The sequence below is a fragment of the Dendropsophus ebraccatus genome, chromosome 6, assembly GCF_027789765.1.
Source record: "Dendropsophus ebraccatus isolate aDenEbr1 chromosome 6, aDenEbr1.pat, whole genome shotgun sequence".
Classification (NCBI taxonomy): Eukaryota; Metazoa; Chordata; class Amphibia; order Anura; family Hylidae; genus Dendropsophus; species Dendropsophus ebraccatus.
In genome coordinates, this window is record NC_091459.1 from 34,470,125 (window position 1) to 34,492,562 (window position 22,438).

The 22,438-nt window shown below is 39.5% G+C and overlaps 1 protein-coding gene across 1 annotated transcript in view; it reads left to right on the forward strand.

The window, feature by feature from the left end:
- Positions 1 to 22,438, forward strand: part of GRIK2 (glutamate ionotropic receptor kainate type subunit 2) — a 521,506-nt gene that overhangs the window by 286,459 nt on the left and 212,609 nt on the right. The window contains exon 6 of the mRNA XM_069973610.1: positions 2,269 to 2,442. Coding sequence (XP_069829711.1) covers positions 2,269 to 2,442 — 174 coding nt within the window. The remainder of the gene's footprint in view (positions 1 to 2,268; positions 2,443 to 22,438) is intronic.

Sequence of the window (22,438 nt, forward strand, 5' to 3'; positions counted from 1 at the left end):
AGGCAAGGTATCTGCAGCGTTTTTCGCTGCAAATTCGCAGCCTGATATCTGCTGTGGATCCGGTACGTGTGAACCTGGCCTTACCCAGGGTATGTTGTCTCTGTGACAATAACATTTTTAGAGATGTATTCCAGGCTCCATAGCAAAAACTTATGTTTTTTTAATTGACTATTTTTACAATTTTGCATGCTTTATAAAAAATAACTATACTGTAATATAGATAGGTATATACTAAGCTAAACTAAAATCAAGCTGGTATTGTTGCCCATAGCAGTTTTCATGTTCTGAACCACAGTATACAAATTAAGATTCGCCATAAATGGTTACTCTGGGCTACACAGCTAGTTTTTTTTACTGTTAAATGTTTTAAATAAATGAGATCCTAGGCATCTCTTCCCTACGCAAGTGCTTTGGGTATTTTTATTTCCAATTGAAACTTTCTTTTTTAGTATCATCAGCTACAATTTAAATATTAAAGGGGAACTATGAGCAGGTTGGAGAAATCTAACCTGCTGATAGCCCCCTATAGAAAAACATTTAAAAAATAAGCTAAGCTATTGCTTCTGATCCACTGGTAGAATGCAGATTAAGGCTATGTTCACACTAAGTAAAACTACGGCCATAGTTCTCGCCGCATAACTACTGCCATAGTTTTGCCGTGTGTAACATAGCCTTATTTACAATGGCATCCTTGTCGGAGCGTACACACATCATATGCGCTCCGGCCGGGATCCCATGCGGCGCCGTAAAAACTGACGTCGGTTTTCTTCGGCCTGGAATTCCATCCGCAGAAAGACCTGTCAGTTCACACAGTGAAGCAAGCAGCTCCGGCCGCTTGCTTCACTGTGTGCTATGGGAAGCTCTGATTCGGGCGCGCGCTGTTGCGCCCGTATCAGAGCTCCGCGGACGGAAAGATCACCCGGCCGATACTTCACGGAACGGCCTGGTGTTCACGTAATGTGAACATAGCCTAAATGTTGGAAAATACATATATACTTAAAGGGGAACTATAAGCAGGTTAGACAATTCTAACCTGCTGATAACGCCCTAAAGTGCCAAGGAAACTGAGGAAGAAAGTATGTGTCTCACCTTCCTCCTTGGCACTGGTCTTGAGTTGTTAGTAAGGGTAAAGTCTGCTCCGAAGCACCATTAGGAGTACTGCTGCTTCATCTGGTCCACCCCCTTCTAATGATATTCAATGGAGGGGGCTGGCCAGATAACGCATTCCTTTCTCCTTAGTGTCCCCGGCGCTATAGGGGGTTATCAGCAGGTTAGATTTGTCTAACCTGCTTATAGTTCCCCTTTAAGTATATATGTATTTTCCAATATTTAATCTACAATATTCCAGTAGATCAGAAGCAATAGCTGAGCTTATTTTTGAAATGTTTTTCTATTCTTTTTTTTTTTTTTTTTTACACTTTCAGCGATATTGCCATTTTTCTATTCCCTTGGAGCTACTATAGTGACAACTGGATTAGATACCATATTGGTTGTCATGTTTGAAGTAGCTTCTCTGATGACAACTGAAAACAATCTGTCATTTTCTCAGCATGTGTTAGTAATAATAAAGTTTCAGTTGCCAAAACACAAGTTAAAAAATTGACAACTATAGTAGTAGATCCCATTGTCACAAAAAATAGTATATATATGGTCATTTTTAGAGATGAGCGAACCTCGAACATGCTCGAGTCCATCCGAACCCGAACTTTCGGCATTTGATTAGCGGTGGCTGCTGGAGATGGATAAAGCCCTAAGGCTATGTGGAAAACATGGATATAGTCATTGACTGTATCCATGTTTTCCAGACAACCTTAGAGCTTTATCCAAGTTCAGAAGCCCCCGCTAATCAAATGCAGAACGTTCGGGTTCGGATCGACTCGAACCCGAACCCGGTACGCTCATCTCTAGTCATTTTGTTTATTGGGCTATGTTCAAATAACGTTTTTTGAGGCAGAAATGTTATAATTACAGCTGTGAATAAAGAACATGATCATTATTTATGGCCGTAATGATCAAACTACGGCCATATTTTGGTTTCAAAAAAATTGTGGAAATAAAGCCTTATACTATCAGTACAGCACTCCTCTTCAGCTTCCTGAGACTTGTTATCAGCTACACATGAACTGTTTTAAAGTATTGGCAAGGAAACTGTTAAAACTATTTTAGCCCATATTATTTATTTTGAGCATCATTAGAATGTGAGACATCAATTGCAAAACAAATGCGTTGTGTAAATCTGTGTATTTAATGTATCTGTTCTTCTTTCAGGACCTATTTGCATTGGATGTTGAGCCATATCGCTATAGTGGTGTTAACATGACAGGATTTCGAATACTGAACATAGAAAACAGCCAAGTCGTCTCTATAATAGAAAAATGGTCTATGGAAAGATTACAAGCACCACCTAAACCAGACTCTGGTTTACTGGATGGGTTTATGACGGTAAGATGTCTGAAATTATATCAGCCTAAATATTTAATAAATTTTTTTCTCTGCTGTGGAAAATACAGAACAGGGATTCCTGTCATAATGACGGGAATCTCCTGCGCTGCTGCCCCCACACCACTCACCTAGCAGCAGATGGCTCCCTCTTTTCCCAGCGGATCTAACTCCTCCACCGGCCTTCAGCAGCTCGCAGCATCCTTCTCCAGGTCGTGGGCGCCTGTGCTTCAGTGCTAGTAGCCTAGATAAGGGTGCTGGGAGCTGCTGCAGGCTGGCGGAGGAGTCAGATCCGCTCGGGGAAGAGTTAGCCAGCAGCTGCTAGGTGAGAGGTGTGGGGGGGCCGGCAGTGTAGGTGATAGCCATCATTATGACGGGAATCCCTGCTCATTGTTCCTGCTGAAGAGAGAGGCAGGAGCTGGCAGCTGAACTTGCCTTACACTCCTGCTTCTCTCAGCTGCAGGGAACACCCTGTAAAGAAGCGGGGATTCCAATCATAATGACAGGAATACCTGCTCCTTTACAGTAAGTAGTGGTGCAAGATGCACCGCTACTTACTGATAGTCTTTACACTCTGTGGGCCGGGTGCTCTGCACCTGACCCATGGAATGGCGAAACCAAGAGTACCGGGAGTAAAATGTAACTATTCCAGCTGTGACATTAAAAATAATTAAGTGACTGTACTTACCCGTCTATGCTCCCCCAGCATTCTCTTGATTGCTTTTCCGGGTTCACTGCTCAGTAACAGCGAATCAGTAGATGCAACAAGACAGTGATTAGTTGAGCAGGCATCACTGAGGGGGGAAACTAGGGAAAAAAACAGGAGCATGTCGGCAACAACAGATGAGCTTGGTCTTTTTATAATTTTTAACATCACAGTGGCTAAAAAGTCAAGTTTTACAAGGCTATGGCACTATAGTCTCAAAAAGTCATGAAGATCCAATGTGAGAATCGAGTGCCATAGACTTTTATAGTAATCAGTATTGCAGCAAATTTCACTATAACACTTTTTGTGAGCTACAAGATCAAATCAAAATTTACCTAACATCTATACGCATGTAGTAAGTGATAAAGTTAACATATGTTACACACTGTTTTATGAGTAGGTTGACTATGTGTATAATCATGATCTACTGTATACGATTTGCCTGCTACCATAGTGAAAATTTTGAAATTAAAATATCTTAAATAATTTAAAATGAAAAACTTAAATATTTTCCAAAAAATTGCTGGCACAAAACAGACAGTTTGAAATTGAAAGTAGAAATGAGGCAAGTACCGAAAACAAGCTGTATAAAATGATCATGTTGTGTTATATTAAACTGCAATATACTGTATAGTGAGTTTACATAGTTTACATAATATACAGCTTTGTTATACATAATAGCCAGTTGTTGTTTTTTTTTGTTTTTTTAAGAAGCAAAAATGTTTCCAAGTAATTCCGAAAAATATGCATATGCTAACAGTTTTCTTTTCCTGCAACAAAAATATAGGAGGCTCAGCAAAGATCTTAGTGATTGAAAAAAAATACCTATTATTGCTATTGGTACACACTCATTTGTCATTATATAGCTTCACAGTGCTTACACATTACGCCTTTACTTTAGCTGAAGAAATAAATAGAAAAAGGGAATTGGATTCATGGATGGGCTCACAAGGATCAGTTAACTCATTTAATTGGTCCCTAAAGCTGCAGTCAGAGTTTAAACATTTATCAAGGCAACACTGAACTATTGCTCCACTTTCTAAAATGTGTATGTGCAGGTTGATGATACAAACGAGTGACCGAGATAATTGGTATAATTTCAAACGGCACTGTCAACAGTCTTTTTTCCCCTCTTTGTAATTGCATGTAATGTTGGTTCTTTGCGTTGTTTAGCTATCAACATGAGATTAAAGGTTGTATTTGTGATGACACAGACTACATTTTTTCAAATCTACAAATTAACTTTAATAGCTTTTGTCAATAGAAAATGTAGCGACTGAAAACAACAGGACACCTGCTTAATGATATTTTATAGCATTTATTAGGTTACAGATTTTAATCGATTAAATGTGACACAGCTATTTATTAGCATTAAAACTTTTATTTGAAATTAATTATTTGTAATTTGTTATAAATATAAGTTAGTTATTTTGGGGGGATTCTTTTATGATTTTTTTAATGTTTTGTTTTGTTTAGTTTGTTGTTTTTAATTCCAACTAAATGCAAATTCACTTAAACAAATTGAGACGTTGGTTCTAATTATAATTTATTCTATTTACTCCTATATCTATATTTATCTATATGCACAATATATTTATTTATATTGATCTAGCTAGCGAGCTATACATACAGTGATTATCTTACATTACTTATCTTGTACCAGCTTTGAGTTAAAGAATAAATTAGAGCCCAAAGCTACATTCATATTTCAGTCCATATTTTTGACTTGTAGTAAAAAAAAAAAAATTACTTTCATATCTTAGGAAAATGAATGTTCCCTGTTTTATTTCCAAATTTAGTTCCCATAATTATAAAAATTTAATATTTATGCAACTTGTTAATTAACTTGGACTTGTATAGAGTTTGCATAATTTGAAGAATGCCATTTAAAAAAAAAAAATCATGGAATCAATACTCTCCATAATAAAAAAAAAAAACTTTGGTTTCATTGTAATTGCAGTTAAACTTTGGAGATGTGCTTTAATTAAATTGGGCTGTCAAATCAGTTTGACTGAGATTAAAATATATTCCTACACTTCTCACATCCGGAGCAGAGCACCCATCCCATAGAGTATAAGGAGTTAACAGGAATTCTAGCTGCAAATCATGTTCAAAATTGCTGACATGTCATGATACCTTTCATATGTCTGTCTGTGCTTCTAAAATGTAGAAAATTGCTTTTATTTTACAACACAAAGTTTCAGAGACCCTTTCAGGAGGTCCTGAAGCTCCAGTAACATCTGTAACATCTCACTTCCCCCTCCCATAGCTGAACCTTCTTGGGACTCCAGGTGTTAAGCAGGGGGAGGGGGGGAGAGGTTCCAGCTTGCAGCTATTAAGGAGCCTGGAAAATACTTTTTGACTTTATACCAGAGAATAAAAGCATTTTTCTACAATACTGGAAGATAGTTTTAGGGTAGCTTCACACGGGCGGGCTCGCAGCGAGATTCTCGCTGCGAGCCCGGCAGGTCCTGGCAGTTCCCATAAACTACATACTTGCTGCGGACCGCAGCGAGTATGTAATTGTACCGCGCTTAACCCCTTCTACTCCCGCCCGGCTCCCCCGCTGTAAGCAGCATACATTACCTGTCCTTGCTGCTCGGGTCCGGCGTCCTGCTCTCCCGTCCGGCCAATTAGTGTGTTGCCCAGCCGCAGCCACTGATTGGCCGGGCGGGAGAGCAGGACGCCGGACCCGTGCAGCAAGGACAGGTAATGTATGCTGCTTACAGCGGGGGAGCCGGCGGGAGTAGAAGGGGTTAAGCGCGGTACAATTACATACTCGCTGCGGTCCGCAGCAAGTATGTAGTTTATGGAAACTGACAGGACCTGCCGGGCTCGCAGCGAGAATCTCGCTGCGAGCCCGCCCGTGTGAAGCTACCCTTATGAAAGTTATTTAACAGTATCAGCAATTCAGACTATGAATTACATGTGACAGATTCCCTTTCAATGGTAAAGCGCTGTGTTGACACTTACCTTCAAGGGCCATACAGTAAACAGTGCTCAGCACATAACTGTTTACCATAAAGGAGCAAGAACTTCTTTTACAATGACAAGATTCCTTGCTCTTTACAAAAAAGCACCATGGAAGCAATTTACTGGGCAGTAGGCATGTGCTCATGACTCCTACTCAGTGAAACAGAGAAACCCAGGCTAGCAAGTGTAAGGAGCTGGCAGCAAGGCATAGAAGGGTCACCTAGTAAGGCTAGGTTCACACTGCGTTTTCAGCATCCGTTTAACGCATCCGTTTTTTGCAAAAAACGCATGAAAAACGGATTGCAAAAAACGGATTCATTTGTGTGCATCCGTTTTTCCATTGACTTCCATTATTAAAAAAAACGGATCCGTTTTTTTTGACGGACCAAAACGGACAAAAAAACGTTGCTGATCCTATTTTTCTGGACGTTAAAAAAAACGGATCCGTTAAACGGATGCTGAAAACGCAGTGTGAACCTAGCCTAAGCAGTGAGCACATCATTACTTACTGTAGAAGGGCAGGGACTCCTCTATAAAAATCACAAGCACCCTGGCCCCTCTGGGGGGTGTTATAAAACTACAGCTCCCTTCTTCTGTCTGTGGCTAGTCCCAGACTGGTGTTTTTCCTCTTTTGTCTCTAATGACAATTTAGTGTTTACTTGATTGCTGCAGAAGAAAATCCTGTAGTGCTCAACTGATGACTAAATAATCACTATAGGCCAAAAAAGAAAACTAAGGTATGGCCACAGACAGGATCACATAAATATTTTTACAACATGAGGCTATGTTCAGACTGTGTAAGAGACCGGGTCTTCCGTGACATGGCCAGGTCATGAAATGGCCAGTCTCTGAAAAGATCATTCAAGTCGGTACTGCAGTACCTGCCGGATGATTTTTGCAGCCGTGGAGTTCTGATGCGGGTGCATCCGTGCGCGCCCGCATCAGAACTCTCCGCTGAACACTATGGAGCGAGCGGCCGGAGCCACTCGCTCCATAGTGTGCAATGACAGGGTTTTCTGCATTGAAAAACAAGCGATTGTGATAGCAGCGATCTGCTGCCATCGCTCCGTGGAATAGGAGCGGTGGCAGCAGACCGCCGCTATCCTCAGATGGGCTGCTCTTAAGGTCATATATTATTTATTTATTCAAAAGTACCAGCATACAACATTCTTTAACTTTATTCACAGAAATTTGTTTTCAGACAAATGTAATTATGTATGAAAGCGCAATTGGCACCAATGAATATTTATGCTATTGCAGTAGAAATACTATGTGTTTGATCAAAATATAACCAAGGCTTTCAATGTTACAAAACAAAGACAGAAACATTCTAATTTTTATTTTATTAACATAACTAAAATATTAGTTTATGATGACCATCAGGAAGGAGTTGAGATCGGAACCAATAAACAACCTTAACAAGCATTAAATAATATATTGTAAACTAAAGATGCGTGCTAGATAATATTTTTTTATATTGTTATACACTATCAAAAATACTTACTGCAGCATAAAAAGTTAGACTCTAATATAAAGTTAAAAAATAAAGTATTTAGGCCATGGATTCTGCTGCAGAAATGTACTCTGCTTTCAAGCCTCATCCTCTTATATACCTATTAATCTTCGAAGCTGTAGTATGCCTCAAGTCAAAGCTTTGTATGCATAATTAGTATGACCTAACAAGTGCTACAGATTCATTAGCATAAAGTTTTCCTTACTAATTGCTTTTTGCCATCATTTGATTTAGTTATCTGCTTTCATCATATGTGGATTAGGGTACAGTTGTTCTATTTTAAGCAATAATCCTATACTTTGATGTTCCCATTAGAGCAAGGTGCAATTAAACATTACTTTTCATGCCTAGATTCTCTAAAGCATAAATTGGAACCTCGGAATCCTTTAATGATATTGTAATCAATATCAGTAAAATATAGCATTTTATAACTAAATGCAGGATATAAATAGCTATATATTGAGGGTTTGCATGCTATATTTTTCAAAAGTAAAGGTGCTTTTACTCTCCGATAGTTATTTAGTTATTTTATGCATGCTTGGAACTGTAAGACAGATAGTGATAGTATTCTCCAGAGTATAAAATAAGAAACTACATAAAGTCATATAAGTACAAGTAGCTATCTATCTATCTATCTATCTATCTATCTATCTATCTATCTATCTATCTATCTATCTATCTATCTATCTTTCTATCTATCTATCTATCTATCTATCTATCTGATAGATCAACAGATAGATAAATACTTGTAAAGTTCCTTATTTTACACTCTGGGCACTTGGTTATTGACCTTACTTTCTTTTGAGGAACCATCTGCAAAATCCTATTTCATCAGGCTTTTTCCTTTTTCATGGATACAAAAATCTTAAAATATCTTCAGCATAGGTTATCCTGTAGCAAAAATGTGTACACCTTAAAGTATGTGTGAAATTTGTGAAATCATACCATTCTCCATTGATTTCAAAGTAAAAAAACAAACAAACAAACAAACAGGGGACACACTTTTCTTGCATTACATTCTCTTCAACGGGAGTCATATAAGTATCATTCCTTTCTGCACATAAAATAAATCAGTTTCTAGAAAATTCTTCAGATAATGCATGGTTATCATATTTGTTTTACATATATGTGTATATATACGTTCCTGCTGCATACGCCCCCTGTCTGTGGGGGGCTTTAAATGTGTGCGGGACCACTGCAGTGTGAGCGGCCCCGCACACATCAGTGTGTCTGGAGCTGCGGATGATGACAATTGCCTGTCATTAACCCCTTAAATGCTGCAACCTATAGCGATCACAGCCTTTAAGGAAGTCAGTGACACCCGTCACCGACTGATTGGAACCCCCGCAGCTATGCGGGGTTTCCGATCATTATTACCAACAGGCGGGGGTAAGACACTTATCTCCATTCTGTCGGATGGGCGATCTGTGCGTAGAGTCTGCTCTCAGGCAGACTCTATGTACAGATCACTGATATTACTGATTTATGCTATTCTATGGAATAGCACAGATCAATATACTAAATCAAATGATTGCATGTTTAAATGTGAAATTAAAGTGTTAAAAAAAGTGTAACTAAAAAAGTTTTTAAAAGTATTAAAAAACTTCTTATAAACTTCCCTCCCAATAATAGTTTAAAATACATATTGCAGCATGCACAATAATATAACATTATTGTTCCTACACAGTGAACAGTGTAAATGGGGGGAAAAAAATCAGGCTTTCTGATTTTTTTAAAATTATATATTAGAAAAAAATAAATAAAAAGTGATGAAATTTTTTCTTTAACACCAATATGATACTAGTAAAAACTAGAAATCATGGTGTAAAAAATGACACCCCAACCAGCCCTTTAGGTGGAAAAATAAAAGCGATATGAGGTCGGAGAGGAACATTGCATCAATTTGACCTGGACATCCGTGCATCAATGAACTCGCTTATGAAGGGGTTAAAGAACAGGACACGATAAAATTGTTGCATAGTAATTAAATGAGACCATATGAATACCTTCTGGGAATTTTTGTTGTTATTGCAAATAAATACTAGGGTAGTTCTCTAAGGGCCCTATTACACGGAACGATTATTGTGCGGAAAATTGTTATATAGTCCGAATTTAAACGATAATCGTCCTGTGTAATTGCAGGCAATGATTGAAAAATCATTTGTGTATCGTTGATCATTGATTAACCCTTTCACGACCTAGGATCATTGATACATCAACGCTAAGGTCGTTTTAGGAAATCAGTTTATGTGGTCATAATGATCCCATAAGCTTATGTCCCTATGTTAGCCCCCTCTGCTCTGTCCCCTGCTTCTGTTACAATCTTGTGACAGCAGCAGGGGACAGAGGGAAGGGGGCAGAGCTCACGGGTGCACTCCCACCCTTCCTCCCTCCCCCCACCAGCCTCCATAGCCAGGAAACCAGTAGCCTAAGGCTTCCAGTTTCTATGGCTACGATCAGGGCTCTGCGGTGACTTCGCAGACAGAGAATTCTTCCTCTGTAGAGGGAGAATTTTCTGTCAGAAGCTCTATAGATGCTGCGGTCATGCTGACCGCAGTATCTATAGGGTGAACTCTCAGCACCGGCGCGCAGCTCCTTTGCTGAGAGTTGCGGTTCCTGCATCTGGGTCATCCTGCAGAGTAACTTAACGTTGCTGCAGCAACGTTCATTACTGCCCAGTGGCGGGTGAGGGTTAAGATCTGACCCCAAAATCATTGTTAATCGTTCGCTAATAATTTGATGTGATTCCACTGTAATTTCGTTGTAATTTTGCATTCGTTCACTAATGATTCAGTGTAATTGATTCTGTTGCTGGGATCAGAGGGAGTAAACGATCACAGTAAGGGTATATTCACACGAACGGGCTCGCAGCAAGATTCTCTCTGCGAGCCCGGCAGGTCCTGGCAATTCCCATACACTACATACTTGCTGCGGTCTAAACGACCGCAGCGAGTATGTAATTATACCGCCCTTAACCCCTTCTGCTCCCGCCCGTCTCCCCCGCTGTAAGCATACATTACCTGTCCTCGCTGCACGGGTCCGGCGTCCTGCTCTCCCGTCCGGCCAATTAGTGTGTTTCCCAGCCACAGCCACTGATTGGCCGGTCGGGAGAGCAGGACGCCGGACCCGTGCAGCGAGGACAGGTAATGTATGCTTACAGCGGGGGAGCCGGACGGGAGCAGAAGGGGTTAAGAGCGGTATAATTACATATTCGCTGCGGTCGTTTAGACCGCAGCAAGTATGTAGTGTATGGGAACTGCCAGGACCTGCCGGGCTCGCAGCGAGAATCTCGCTGCGAGCCCGATCGTGTGAATATACCCTAAGGATCATAAGTTAACTATTGTTCTTTGTAATACGGTGAACGATTTCAGGTTAACGTTCGTTTGCGATCATTTATCGTTAATCGGTAAAAATCGCTTCTGCAAACAATCAGATTTGACCTCTTATTTTCAATGGCACTTAAAATGAAAGACGACACCTAGTTGGCTAAGTTTAACAATCTTTTTTCCTACATAACTATGCTCAACCGAGATCTTGTCAAAATGTTTCACAATAATAAAGACAAAATAAAACACCCTGGCGTCACTCTTCTCTAAAAGTAGATTCTGAAGTGTAATTGGGTTTCACACTCTGCATATTCAAATGTGATTATTTCAACTTTTTCGAATACATCAAGTTTTTAACATTCATTCTTTTATAAACTGTAGATTTTTATATTCTTTTCCTGAGCAATAATTTTCCTTCAGTGAGCCCTGCCGGAACAAATGTTATCCAAAGTCATCAAAATTGCCAATTATGACTTTGATAGATAGACACTGCTATATGTAAATGATCAGTGACCCATTTTTAACAATTTCCCTAGAATGTATTTTTATACTCATATTTAAGTATATGTTAATGACATGGTCAGTAGGTTGTTGGTTTAAAACTGTAATGCATAAAATATATTAATTTTTGCATATGGTACAAGTTATTTTACATTCTAACAATGTAAGGCCTGTGCAAGCTTAATTTTAATTTAACAGAGAAAGGCTGTTTCTCATTAGACCATAACATGCTATTAGGCAGTAAGCTTTATGCATCATAATCATGAGAGACTGCTTGAGAGTACTTTATTACTAATTTATTCATGACTTACAAAATTCTTTATAATGCAGCACTGAACTTGGGAACTTTTGAATAAAGATTTTCTTTCAAGATTGGACCAATCAAGGTGCCATTATTAACAGTGCAAAGGTTAATACATGGGATGGGATTCATCAAACAAAAATCCTATGAACACATCATCTACTAGCAGTATATAATACTAAGGTCAATAGTGTTTATTTTATGAATGTAATACAATAATGTTCTGATATATTTTACTTTATTGAGGATGCTGAATTGCAATGTGGCTTCATCAGCCAATTAACTATCAATATATATATATATATATATATATATATATATATGTATATATATATAGCAACGAGATAGTCCACGGCACTCCAGGGTTAACGGTGAATAAGTGGTTTATTCAAATAAACATGATACAGCACTCCAACACACGCGTGGTCAAGACTTAGGTGTACTGGCACCCACTGCAACCTGGAGCAGTGCTGCTTTGCTTATCTATATATATATATATATATATATATATATATATATATATATATATATATATATAGTTTCCTTAGAATATAACATAAACAATATTTACTGCATGTGTCTACCTATCTTTATATACAAGTCAGTTTACTGACAATGCAATCAAAATGACTATTGTAATTATAGTCCAAGTAAGTAAATCAATAATAGGAATAGTTATCTTAACACAGCAAGAAAATTTATGGATTTATAAGTTAAGCCTGTCAGGTTACCCATCATGGCCATATGCATCTGGTCAATAGTGAACAGAATGTCAGAAAAACATGCAAGATGCTCTCTAGTGTCACTTCCTATGAATCTACATTTTCGCAGCGGGTTTTCATTCCGCTTTAACAATGTTGGTCCTGCCCACTTAACCCACCGATGCTGGGCTAATACATTACCTGCCCATGCTCCAGCCTGCCTCTCCGGCTCCTGGCTCCCTGACATCCCACTCAGCCAATCAGTGCACTGTACCACCGCAGCCACTGATTGCAGGCGGGAGCTCGGACATGTAATGCATTGGCCTGGCAGCGGTGGGTTAAGTGGGCAGGGCTACATTCTTGCAATAAACTGTTGCGAGAATGTATATTCATAGGAAATAACACTACATAACAGTGCAGTGGATTTAGCTGTGGAACTCACAGTGTAAAATTCGCTGCAGTGCGGTACATGTAAAACTGGCGTGAAGCGGTACACTAACAGTAGATGTAAGGGGAACAAAAGAGGGTATGTTGGATCTCAAAAATTACTTGCAGTGGTTTGTCATCTTTTGCTAATTGGGATGGTCAAGGGAAGTAACTGTTGGTCAAATTATCTACCCTATCATGTACACAGCATAGTGTAAACACAGGAATCCACCCATTCAACCTACCTGTATGTGCATGAATCATTCAAGAACAACAGAAATAGAATAAAAAGGCATACTGGTACTCCAAACTCTAAAAGGATTTATTGTAATCTATTAAATTTCGTACACAGCATAAGTGCCACCAATTTGCAGCATAAAGGAAAAAAATCAGGATGGTCACGAAAAACCTACTGTCACAAACCGCAGACACAGACAGTGAACCCTGAACTTGTCCCCGCACACTGTCCCTTACTACTTGCCTCGGACAGCCCTAGGTGACTGCAGGTAACTGGGCGAAAGTCCCTAATCTGCGGTAATGTGAAATACAAAACACGGACAAGACAAACTCAAAAAAAGTCAGTTTTACCATAGGGCGAAAGCGTAAATGCAAAACTCCCCGAAATCAAAACAAATTCCTTTTTTTTTTTTATTTGACAGCGCAAATTATTTTTTTCCGGTTTCGCAGCATATGTTATGTAAAAATAATGCCTGTCATTGCAAAGTACAGTTGGTTTCACAAAAAATAAGGGCTCATGTGGGTCTCTAGGTGAAAAAATGCAAGCACTATGGCCTTTTAAACATAAAGTGGAAAAAGCAAATGTGCAAAAATGAAAATTGGCGTTGACCTTGAGGGGTTAAGGCATCATAAACCTAGTGACATATTCCCTTCAATTTCCTTTAATTGTAGCATTTCTCTACTTTATTAGTTAGCACCATTTTTCGTACCAAGTGTTATGTAAGCCTTAGAGATGAGCACACATGCTCTATCATGTATAGTATATTCTCGAGTATTGGGCTACCCCAAAGTTCTCAATTCTCAAGCGAGTACTATATGCTGCTTAGTTGCTTGTTTACAAAAAGCTTGTCAAAAGGCTCCTGGGAAGCCTTTCAACAAGCTTTAGGGCTGTGGAAATGCATAATGCAATACCTTCTGAATGTGTCTCCATATCCATGGTCACCCGATCTTCGAATTAGCAGAGGATCTCTCTACTAATCCGGTCTGATCATGTCAGGTTTGTTTTAAACCATGTGGTTGAAGAGTGTATACTTACCAGAGCGGTCTTCTAGTTGTCTTCACTATCACAGTTTAACCAATCAGTGGCTGAGGCAGAACTGCAGCCACTGATTGGCTTAGCGGACACTGCTCAACCAATCAGCAGCTGCAGCAGCAATGTCTAGCCTCAGCCTCTGAATGGTTCAGCAGTGTCCACTAAGCCAATCAGTGTCTGCAACAGTGTCTAGGCTCAGCCGCTGATTACCTAAGGGGCTATTGTGAAGACAGATGGAAGACTGGAGCAGTAATTTTATTTTTCCCCACTCCCCTGCCCACCAACAGTCTGGCCCCCAGGGGATTAGGTTATCCACCTGGGGTCCAGACTGTATTTTTCAGATTAACCAGGGACCCTCCACTCTACAGAGAGGGGGGCAACTGTTGAAATATTCAAGTCTCCTATTGACTTCAATAGGGCTTATTACTCAAATACTTAGCTTGAGTAATAGGCAATTGAGTATTTTAGTGGTCTCTCATCTTTAGTGAGCATATAAATAAATAGGAGATAAAAAATAAGAAGCTCACAGCATCACAAGGGTGTATTCACACATACAGGTATTTATTGGGTTAAATATCATCTGTAAGTGGCAATGAAAATTTGTATATACCATGTGAGGGTATGTTTATGAGTTCATGTAATTGAGTTGGCATTTGTTTGGTCACTAGCGCATCAGTATAGTACCTCCAGTAGATATACCTGATACTTAAGTAAAAATGTTAAGCCATATTGCAACACTAGTCAATGCTAAATGTTAATATTTCCCAACACCATGTACAGCAAGTTCAAGTGGGAATGACAATCCAGTGGGAATGTACAAAAGCAAAACTCTACTTCTTTCATCTAGCATAAGCCATCAAATAGGCCAAAATTAAATAATAAGACCTTCAACAGGAAGTAATGGAATAGCATTAAGTCTTTTGAGTTCAGTGGGCAGTTAGAGGAGCTAATGGAGGAACCATGCTGTGGAGGCATACATTTTAGCTGAAATTTCTTATGAAGAGGTGATTGAACATTATGATATGAATAGCTGTGCTAAACGCATGGAAATTTTCTGCCAGAAAATGAGAAGATTAAGGCTTCTCTACCAGATAACGGCTCACTGGAGGAATGTAATAGTAGTGAAGTAAAATCTGAAAACAGATGATTTCCCATTTAATAGTCCATTGACTTTCCTCTTAGAGTCATTGCCTTTACTGTGATGGAAATGCTCTTTATTTTCATTTCACAATCAAGCTCAAGCTGTTTCAATATGGCCCAGGATGGTGTTTTGTTTTTCTTTTAAGCAAAAAGAAGCTTTATTCATTAAATCTAAAATGGTTCTTATTGTCTCAATAAGTCTTCCCCGACATTTTGCATTTAATCATATTATTGAAGAAATAGTTACAGCCAACGTCTACTAAGAATACAATTATTTCTTCCACAATACAATCCAATACATCAAACACTCTCTGAGAGGTATTAGTGACATCTCCCTTTCATATTATACCCCGGGTAGTATTTGTGCAATTTTTAATCCAAATAAAATAATATTTTCCTTTGAAATATCAATGTCAGGCTAATGTTTCCAAACACTTAAAGAGTTTTTTTCATCGATATATCACATTAGAATGAGTCAGTACAGCAAGCAAGTTTGCATATGAATTTTTCAAGTGCTTTAAATCATGCGGTAACATTAGTGCTTGGCAATAAATAAAAATTATTTGATGTAATTGTTGCTGATGTAATACATAACCAGATAAATTGTAGTCCTTTTGCTCCTGAGTAGGATTTTAGAGATAGTGGGGGATTACATCATGCTATGACAGTCATTTATCTTAGAATTAAAATGTTTTATTTTTATAAATGTGTGCGCAGGCTGACATTTTGCCATAGATTTTGATATAGCACATTATAAGATTACAAATACTGCTGTTTTATACCTATATTATGGCCATATTTAGCTTTTACTTTACTGTGAACCTAGCCTAATAAAATTGTGCTAAAAAAAATATGTAGGGTAATCCATTATTTCTTCAACCCCAGACAAAAAGTTTGGAATCACCCAAGAGGATTTTTACGCTGGTTTTGTAAACAAATCACAGATATGACACAAAACATTGGCCCCGATTTATCAAGCTGCTCTAATCTCACACTGTTTTTTAAACAGTGAACAATCATAGCTCATGTTTTATCTCAAATGGGTGTAGCTTTTGGGTTGCTGTCAATGATGTAGCTACTGTAGTACCATACAGGCAGAGACGTTGGGACGGGCCTTGTAGCAGTTGTGTGGTCTGCCTCCATAGTAGCTACGCCACTGTCTCTTAATGAGTGGAGATGGGAAACCTGAGGTGTGATTGGTTGTTGTGGGACAAACCAAAAAGACCAGAGATGAGTGAAGCGAATCCAGCAAAGCTAGCTATTTAACAAAAGTTAGAAAAAAAGTTTATTCACCTTTCCACGCTTCCGCTGTGCCCTCTTCTGTGTCTTCAGCCACCTCCCCGGGATCTCCCCTTCCCCCTTGTGATGCGATTACATAGGGGAGATACCTCCTTCTGAGCCAGCCGAGCCTCAGTGTCAGACTGGCACTGATCCTGGCCCAGCAATTGATAGATCTGGTGTGCTGCAGACCAGAGTAATACAGCACTGATCTAATGGAGATAATGATCTATTATCTATATACGCTGATCTATATGATAGATCAGTGTAGTTGTATTAGAAGTCCCCCAGGGGGACTTCTAATAATGTAAACATATTTGGTATCACCACATGCCTATTCACCCGAACTATTAAATTATCATATTCCTGATCATGCACAGTAAACGGTGCAAGTGCAGAAAAGTCCAAAGTGAAAATTTGCACTTTTTTTGATCACATCAAATCTAGAAAAATTGTAATAAAAAGTGATCAAAAAGTCGCATACACAAGCAAGGTACAGATAGAAAGTACAGATCATGGCGCAAAAAAATTACACCTCATAGACCAAAGAGCACTTTTAAGGAACATGTACATTTTTTTAAAAAGGTTTTGATATTTTAAAAGCTGTCATATAAAAGTAATGCAAATTGCATATCGTTGTAATTGTACCGATTTGAGGAACATAGATAACATGTCATTTTTACCATAGGCAAACAGCGTAAACCCAACATCCCCCCAAATTATTATTTTTCTTTTTTTCAAGTTCACCTTGCAAATAATTTTTTTCTGGTTTTGCTGCACATTTTATGCAAAAATTAATTCTGCCATTTCAAAGTACAAATAGTGGCGCAAAAAATAAGTGCTCATGTGGGTCTAGGTGAAAAATTGCAAGCGCTATGGCCTTTTAAACACGAGGAAGAAAAAAAAAAAAAAGCACAAAAGCGAAAATTAGCCCGGTCCTTAAGGGTTTAAAAAGTATGTTTTGCTTAAAAACATTATTTAAACAAGAAACCATTTTCTGATGACATGTTCCCTTTAAGTTGCCAATTTAGAAATAAGGGACAGAACAATAAATACTGTTTTCATGGATAAAAATAGTACATATTTGTTTGATATAAGGTCACATCATTTTACCTTTTCCAAATCGTTCCCTAAAGCTTCCAAACCATTGCTTATGTTAAAATGTCCCACTAAGCCATTGATTAGAGTGAATTATTCCATAGCAGTGCAATTGTAGCATACTAATAGACCACATCATGCTAATTTCCAATGTGAAAGGGGATGGAAAACATGAACTACTGCTTTAAAAGCTTCTGTGTGTGACAACTCTTTATTAGCAGCAAGCAATTAAATGTATTAAGAGTCCTTGTTTTTCATGGTCTTTCAACCATGGAATACTAAAGATGCATATCTTATAATTAGAATTTCCCATTCAACCCTATTGTCCTGCTAAGGAATGCACTGTAATTCTGGCAGCTAGATGACACAGTTGGCCTCTGTTCCTTTGACTGCAGATGTTTAATTGCGAGCAAACATTTTATTTAAATGACTCATTATAAGCCAGTGGAATCAGAATGTGCCTTTGCAATCATGGAAATGTAGCGGAGCGGCTTTTTTTTTTCTCTTTGAGGGAAATATGATTTACACGTAAAATTTTGCATCCATGGATGAGTGTGCCTGTTCTTTTGAATAACTGTTATATTTTCATTGTGATTATTTTAGTGTAAATCCACTGGTATAAGCAGTGGATTTCCTATTGCGATCGGACTCATCTCATCATCAGCTTATTTGATGATGAGCCGGCAATCAGATCTCTGTGGCGGGACACGCAGGAACAGGTATGTATGTGGAGCCTTGTCCAGGGGTGGGGTGGGTTCAGGGGGCTGCCTAGGATGATAAGTTCCCTTTAAAGCATTTTATGTAGTGTTTGTTTCTGTATCATGTCAAATGAAAGAGATTGTCCCAACTGTACCACGGCCTTTTTTTTATAGTCTATTGTCACATGCTGTTGAAAACTTGGACAATCAACTAGTGTTTTTAAAGTGTCACTGGCATTAAAACCTTTAAAACCTAAAAAAGAGGGGACGTGAAATAAAAAGTTATTAATTTACATAATTGGACCTCCTGTATTTAAATGCTTTAAAAAAATGAAACTAAACACAGGAAGTCCTGGTCATCTGTGCACAAAGAAGGTATCAATGATTTGTTTGATAGATGCCCTAAGCTGTGACTTTCTGTACTGGCTTGGACTTCCTGCCTTTAGTCTCTTGTTTACAACCAGCACAAGAATAAAAACCTTTCTTTAGGTTAGCTTCACACGTACGGGATCCGCAGCGGATTTCATGCTGCGAGTTTGCAGGGAAATCCATTGCGCATTCTGGGGCAATGTTCACACTAAAGTAACGGCCGTTGTCCGCGCCACAAAACTACGGCCGTTGTTTTAAGGTTCCTTATACTGACTGCAATGCAATGTAACTACGGCCGTTGAATTCACACTACGTATCAGATAACGGCCGTTGTTTATACGGCCCCGTGAAAAATGAACATGTCAATTATTTCCGGCCGGTAATACTGCAACAACGGCCGTGGATTTCAATGTGGCCGCGGACGTAAAACTTATATCTGCCGAATTAAACTTGATTTTGATGTAAAAAATTTCTGAGTGGTTTCTTGGGCTGGGCGCAGTATTTAAAATGACCTGTTTCATCCCGTTTATAATCACGCTAGAAATCAAAATTAAACAAAATCTAGCCCGTACGATCGTAATTCTACAGCCGTTGTTTTGGTCGCAAAAGTCCGGCCAGTGAAAACAACGGCCGTTATTTTACGTAGTGTGAACATAGTCTGGTAGTGTAAAGTGAATGGGTCCCATACCGCAGCGGAATTTTCATCCCGCTGCCAGTATGTGACATGGCCCCTTTAACCCCCCGCATCCCGCCGGGTGCAGCCCCCGACCCGGATTATACATTACCTGCTCATCGCCGCGGCTGTGTGTGAGGCTCCTCGATCCCCTCGCTCCTCAACAGCCAATCAGTGCACGGCAGCACTGATTGGCTGATGGGGAGCGAGGGCAGCCAGAAGCCTTAGAATGAATGGAGCCGCGTCATAGAGAGGAGGGAATTCCCTCCCATTGGGGGCGGCCCGGCCTACCTCCAGTGCTTGAGCACCGGCCAGTTCCGGTGCATAGAACAGCGCTGTGCACGGGAACCCGGGCCGCGGTCTGAAAACGGACCATATGTCCTCATTACCACTTCAAAGCGGGGCAGCGCGGCGACCCCGCTTTGAAGCGACGCGGTCCCGGGTGCTGCGTGTAGCCCGGGACCGCCGCTTTTAGCGGGCACGGTCCGATCGCCGTGCCCGCTAATTAGCTAATCGGAGGCAGCTGTCAAAGTTGACAGCTGCCTCCGATTACCGGAGGCAACCGTTCCCTGGTGTCTAGTGAGGGAGATCGCTCCTCCCGGACGTTGTCCCGGAGGAGCGATCTCCCTGTCTGATGCCGGCCGGGAACTCGTCCAAGATGGCGCCGTCCCCGGCTCGGCACTCGTTTACTTCCGGCTGCAGCAGCCGGAAGTAAACGAGTGCCTATCTCATTGATCTCTGCAGCATATCTATGCTGCAGAGATCTCAATGAGAGATCAAAGTATATATACTAGAAGTCCCCTAGGGGGCTTCTAGTATATGTGTAAAAAAAAAAAAAAGTGTTGTTTATAGTAAAAAGCCCCCTCCCCTAATAAAAGTCTGAATCAGCCCCCTTTTCCCAGGTTATAAATAAAAGTAAATAAATAAATAAACATATTTAGTATCGCCGCGTGTGTAATCGCCCGAACTATTAATTAATCACATTCCTGATCTCGCACGGTAAACGGCGTCAGCGCAAAAAAATCCCAAAGTGCAAAATTGCGCATTTTTGGTCGCTTCAAATCCAGAAAAAATTTAATAAAAAGCAATCAAAAAGTTGTATATGCGCAATCAAGGTACCGATAGAAAGAACACATCATGGCGCAAAAAATGACACCTGATACAGCTACATAGACCAAAGGATAAAAGCGCTATAAGCATGGGAATGGAGCGATTTTAAGGAACGTATATTAACAATGGTTTGAATTTTTTATAGGCCATCAGATACAATATAAGTTATACATATTATATATCGTTTTAATTGTAACGACTTGTGGAACATGCATAACAAGTCAGTTTTACCCCAGGGCGAATGGCGTAAAAACACAGTTCCCCCAAATAAAAGAAATGCGTTTTTTTTTTCAATTTCACCACACTTTGAATTTTTTTCTGGTTTCGTAGTGTACCAGATGCAAAAATTCAGCATGTCATTGCAAAGTACAATTAGTGACGCAAAAAATAAGGGCTCATATGGGTTTCTAGGTGGAAAAATGCAAGTGCTATAGGCCTTTTTAAACACAAGGAGGAAAAACCGAAAATGCAAAAACGAAAATGGGCCCCGTCCTTAAGGGGTTAAATCTTCGCGCTACTGTACTGACATGCTGTGTCGGTGCAATGAATAAACTAACTTTCTTTTGGGCTCAGTGTCACAGAGGCAGGCTTGCCAAACTGTCTCCTCCCACCCCACTCTCTAGCTCTGTCTTCAGGCCACCCCCACCTCCTCCAGAATGATTGACAACCTCACGTTAAAATCCTGAGTAGCTAAAAATGAGCCATTTTTCAATCATCTGTGAAATTCTGGAGGAGGCAGGGTCAGCCTAAAAATAGAGCGGTACAACCAGAATGACAACAAATTTGTTTTGTCAAACTTTATTGTCAAACACCACAAAGTTTAAAACCACTTAAAATTGACTGCAAAGGGTCACAGACCTGCCTCTGTGACACTGTCAGCCTGAAATTCAGTTCAGTGTTTACTTACATACTGGATCACAGAGCAGCACTGAACGTACAGTATGTATGCAATGCTAGCATTTAAGGCAACTGTAAGCTGGCAGCTCAAATATATGTATATCCCTGCTGGCAGTTTCCCTCTAACTAGATGTCAAAGGGGTTATCCGGTGAAAATCTTTTTCTTTCAAATCAGCTGGTTTCAGAAAGTTGTATAGATTTGTAATTTACTTCTATTTATAAATGTCAAGTCCCCCCATACTTATCACAGTGCTCTCTGCTGCCACCTCTGTCTGAGACAGAAACTGTCCAGAGCAGCAGCAAATCCCCATAGAAAACCTTTCCTGCTCTGGACAGTTCCTGTCTCGGACAGAGGTGGCAGCAGAGAGCAATGTGTCAGACTGAAAATAAAATAAAAATTAAATAATTTCCTGCAGGGCATACAGCAACTGATAAGTATGGGAAGACTTGACATTTTTAAATAGAAGTAAATTACAAATCTATATAAATTTCTGAAACCAGTTGATTTGAAAGAAAAAGATTTTTGATGGATAACCCCTTTAATGTGCTGACTTTTAACATGACTTTTAATCAGCTAACTCTAGTGCTGGTGACAACTATCTCTCTTATTCACCCTGTACACTTTGACAGGGAAGATAGGAGGTAAGGACACTGCCAGATGGCAATGGCAGCAGCTTTCTTTCTCATAAACATCAGGGTAATCTGTAAGAGGTGAGGGGTCTCCATTCACATTGAATGATTGGCTGATCTCATCAAATCCAGTAGGGCTACCTGACTTTTTTTTAAATTGTGTGGGGCCATCTAGAGAACAGTAAGGTCTATGTTATTGTTTTTGCACTGGCGTCTTCTTTTGTCTTTGTCCTTATGGGTATTCATGAAGATATAGCATAGAGGTATATGGGAAATTTATAATGCACCAACAATCCTTGTAGCAATTAAAGAAGTCCGCAGAATCAATATAACACTTTCCTTCTTTCTCACTTTATTTTTAGCATCATTTATATACAGTATATATATAT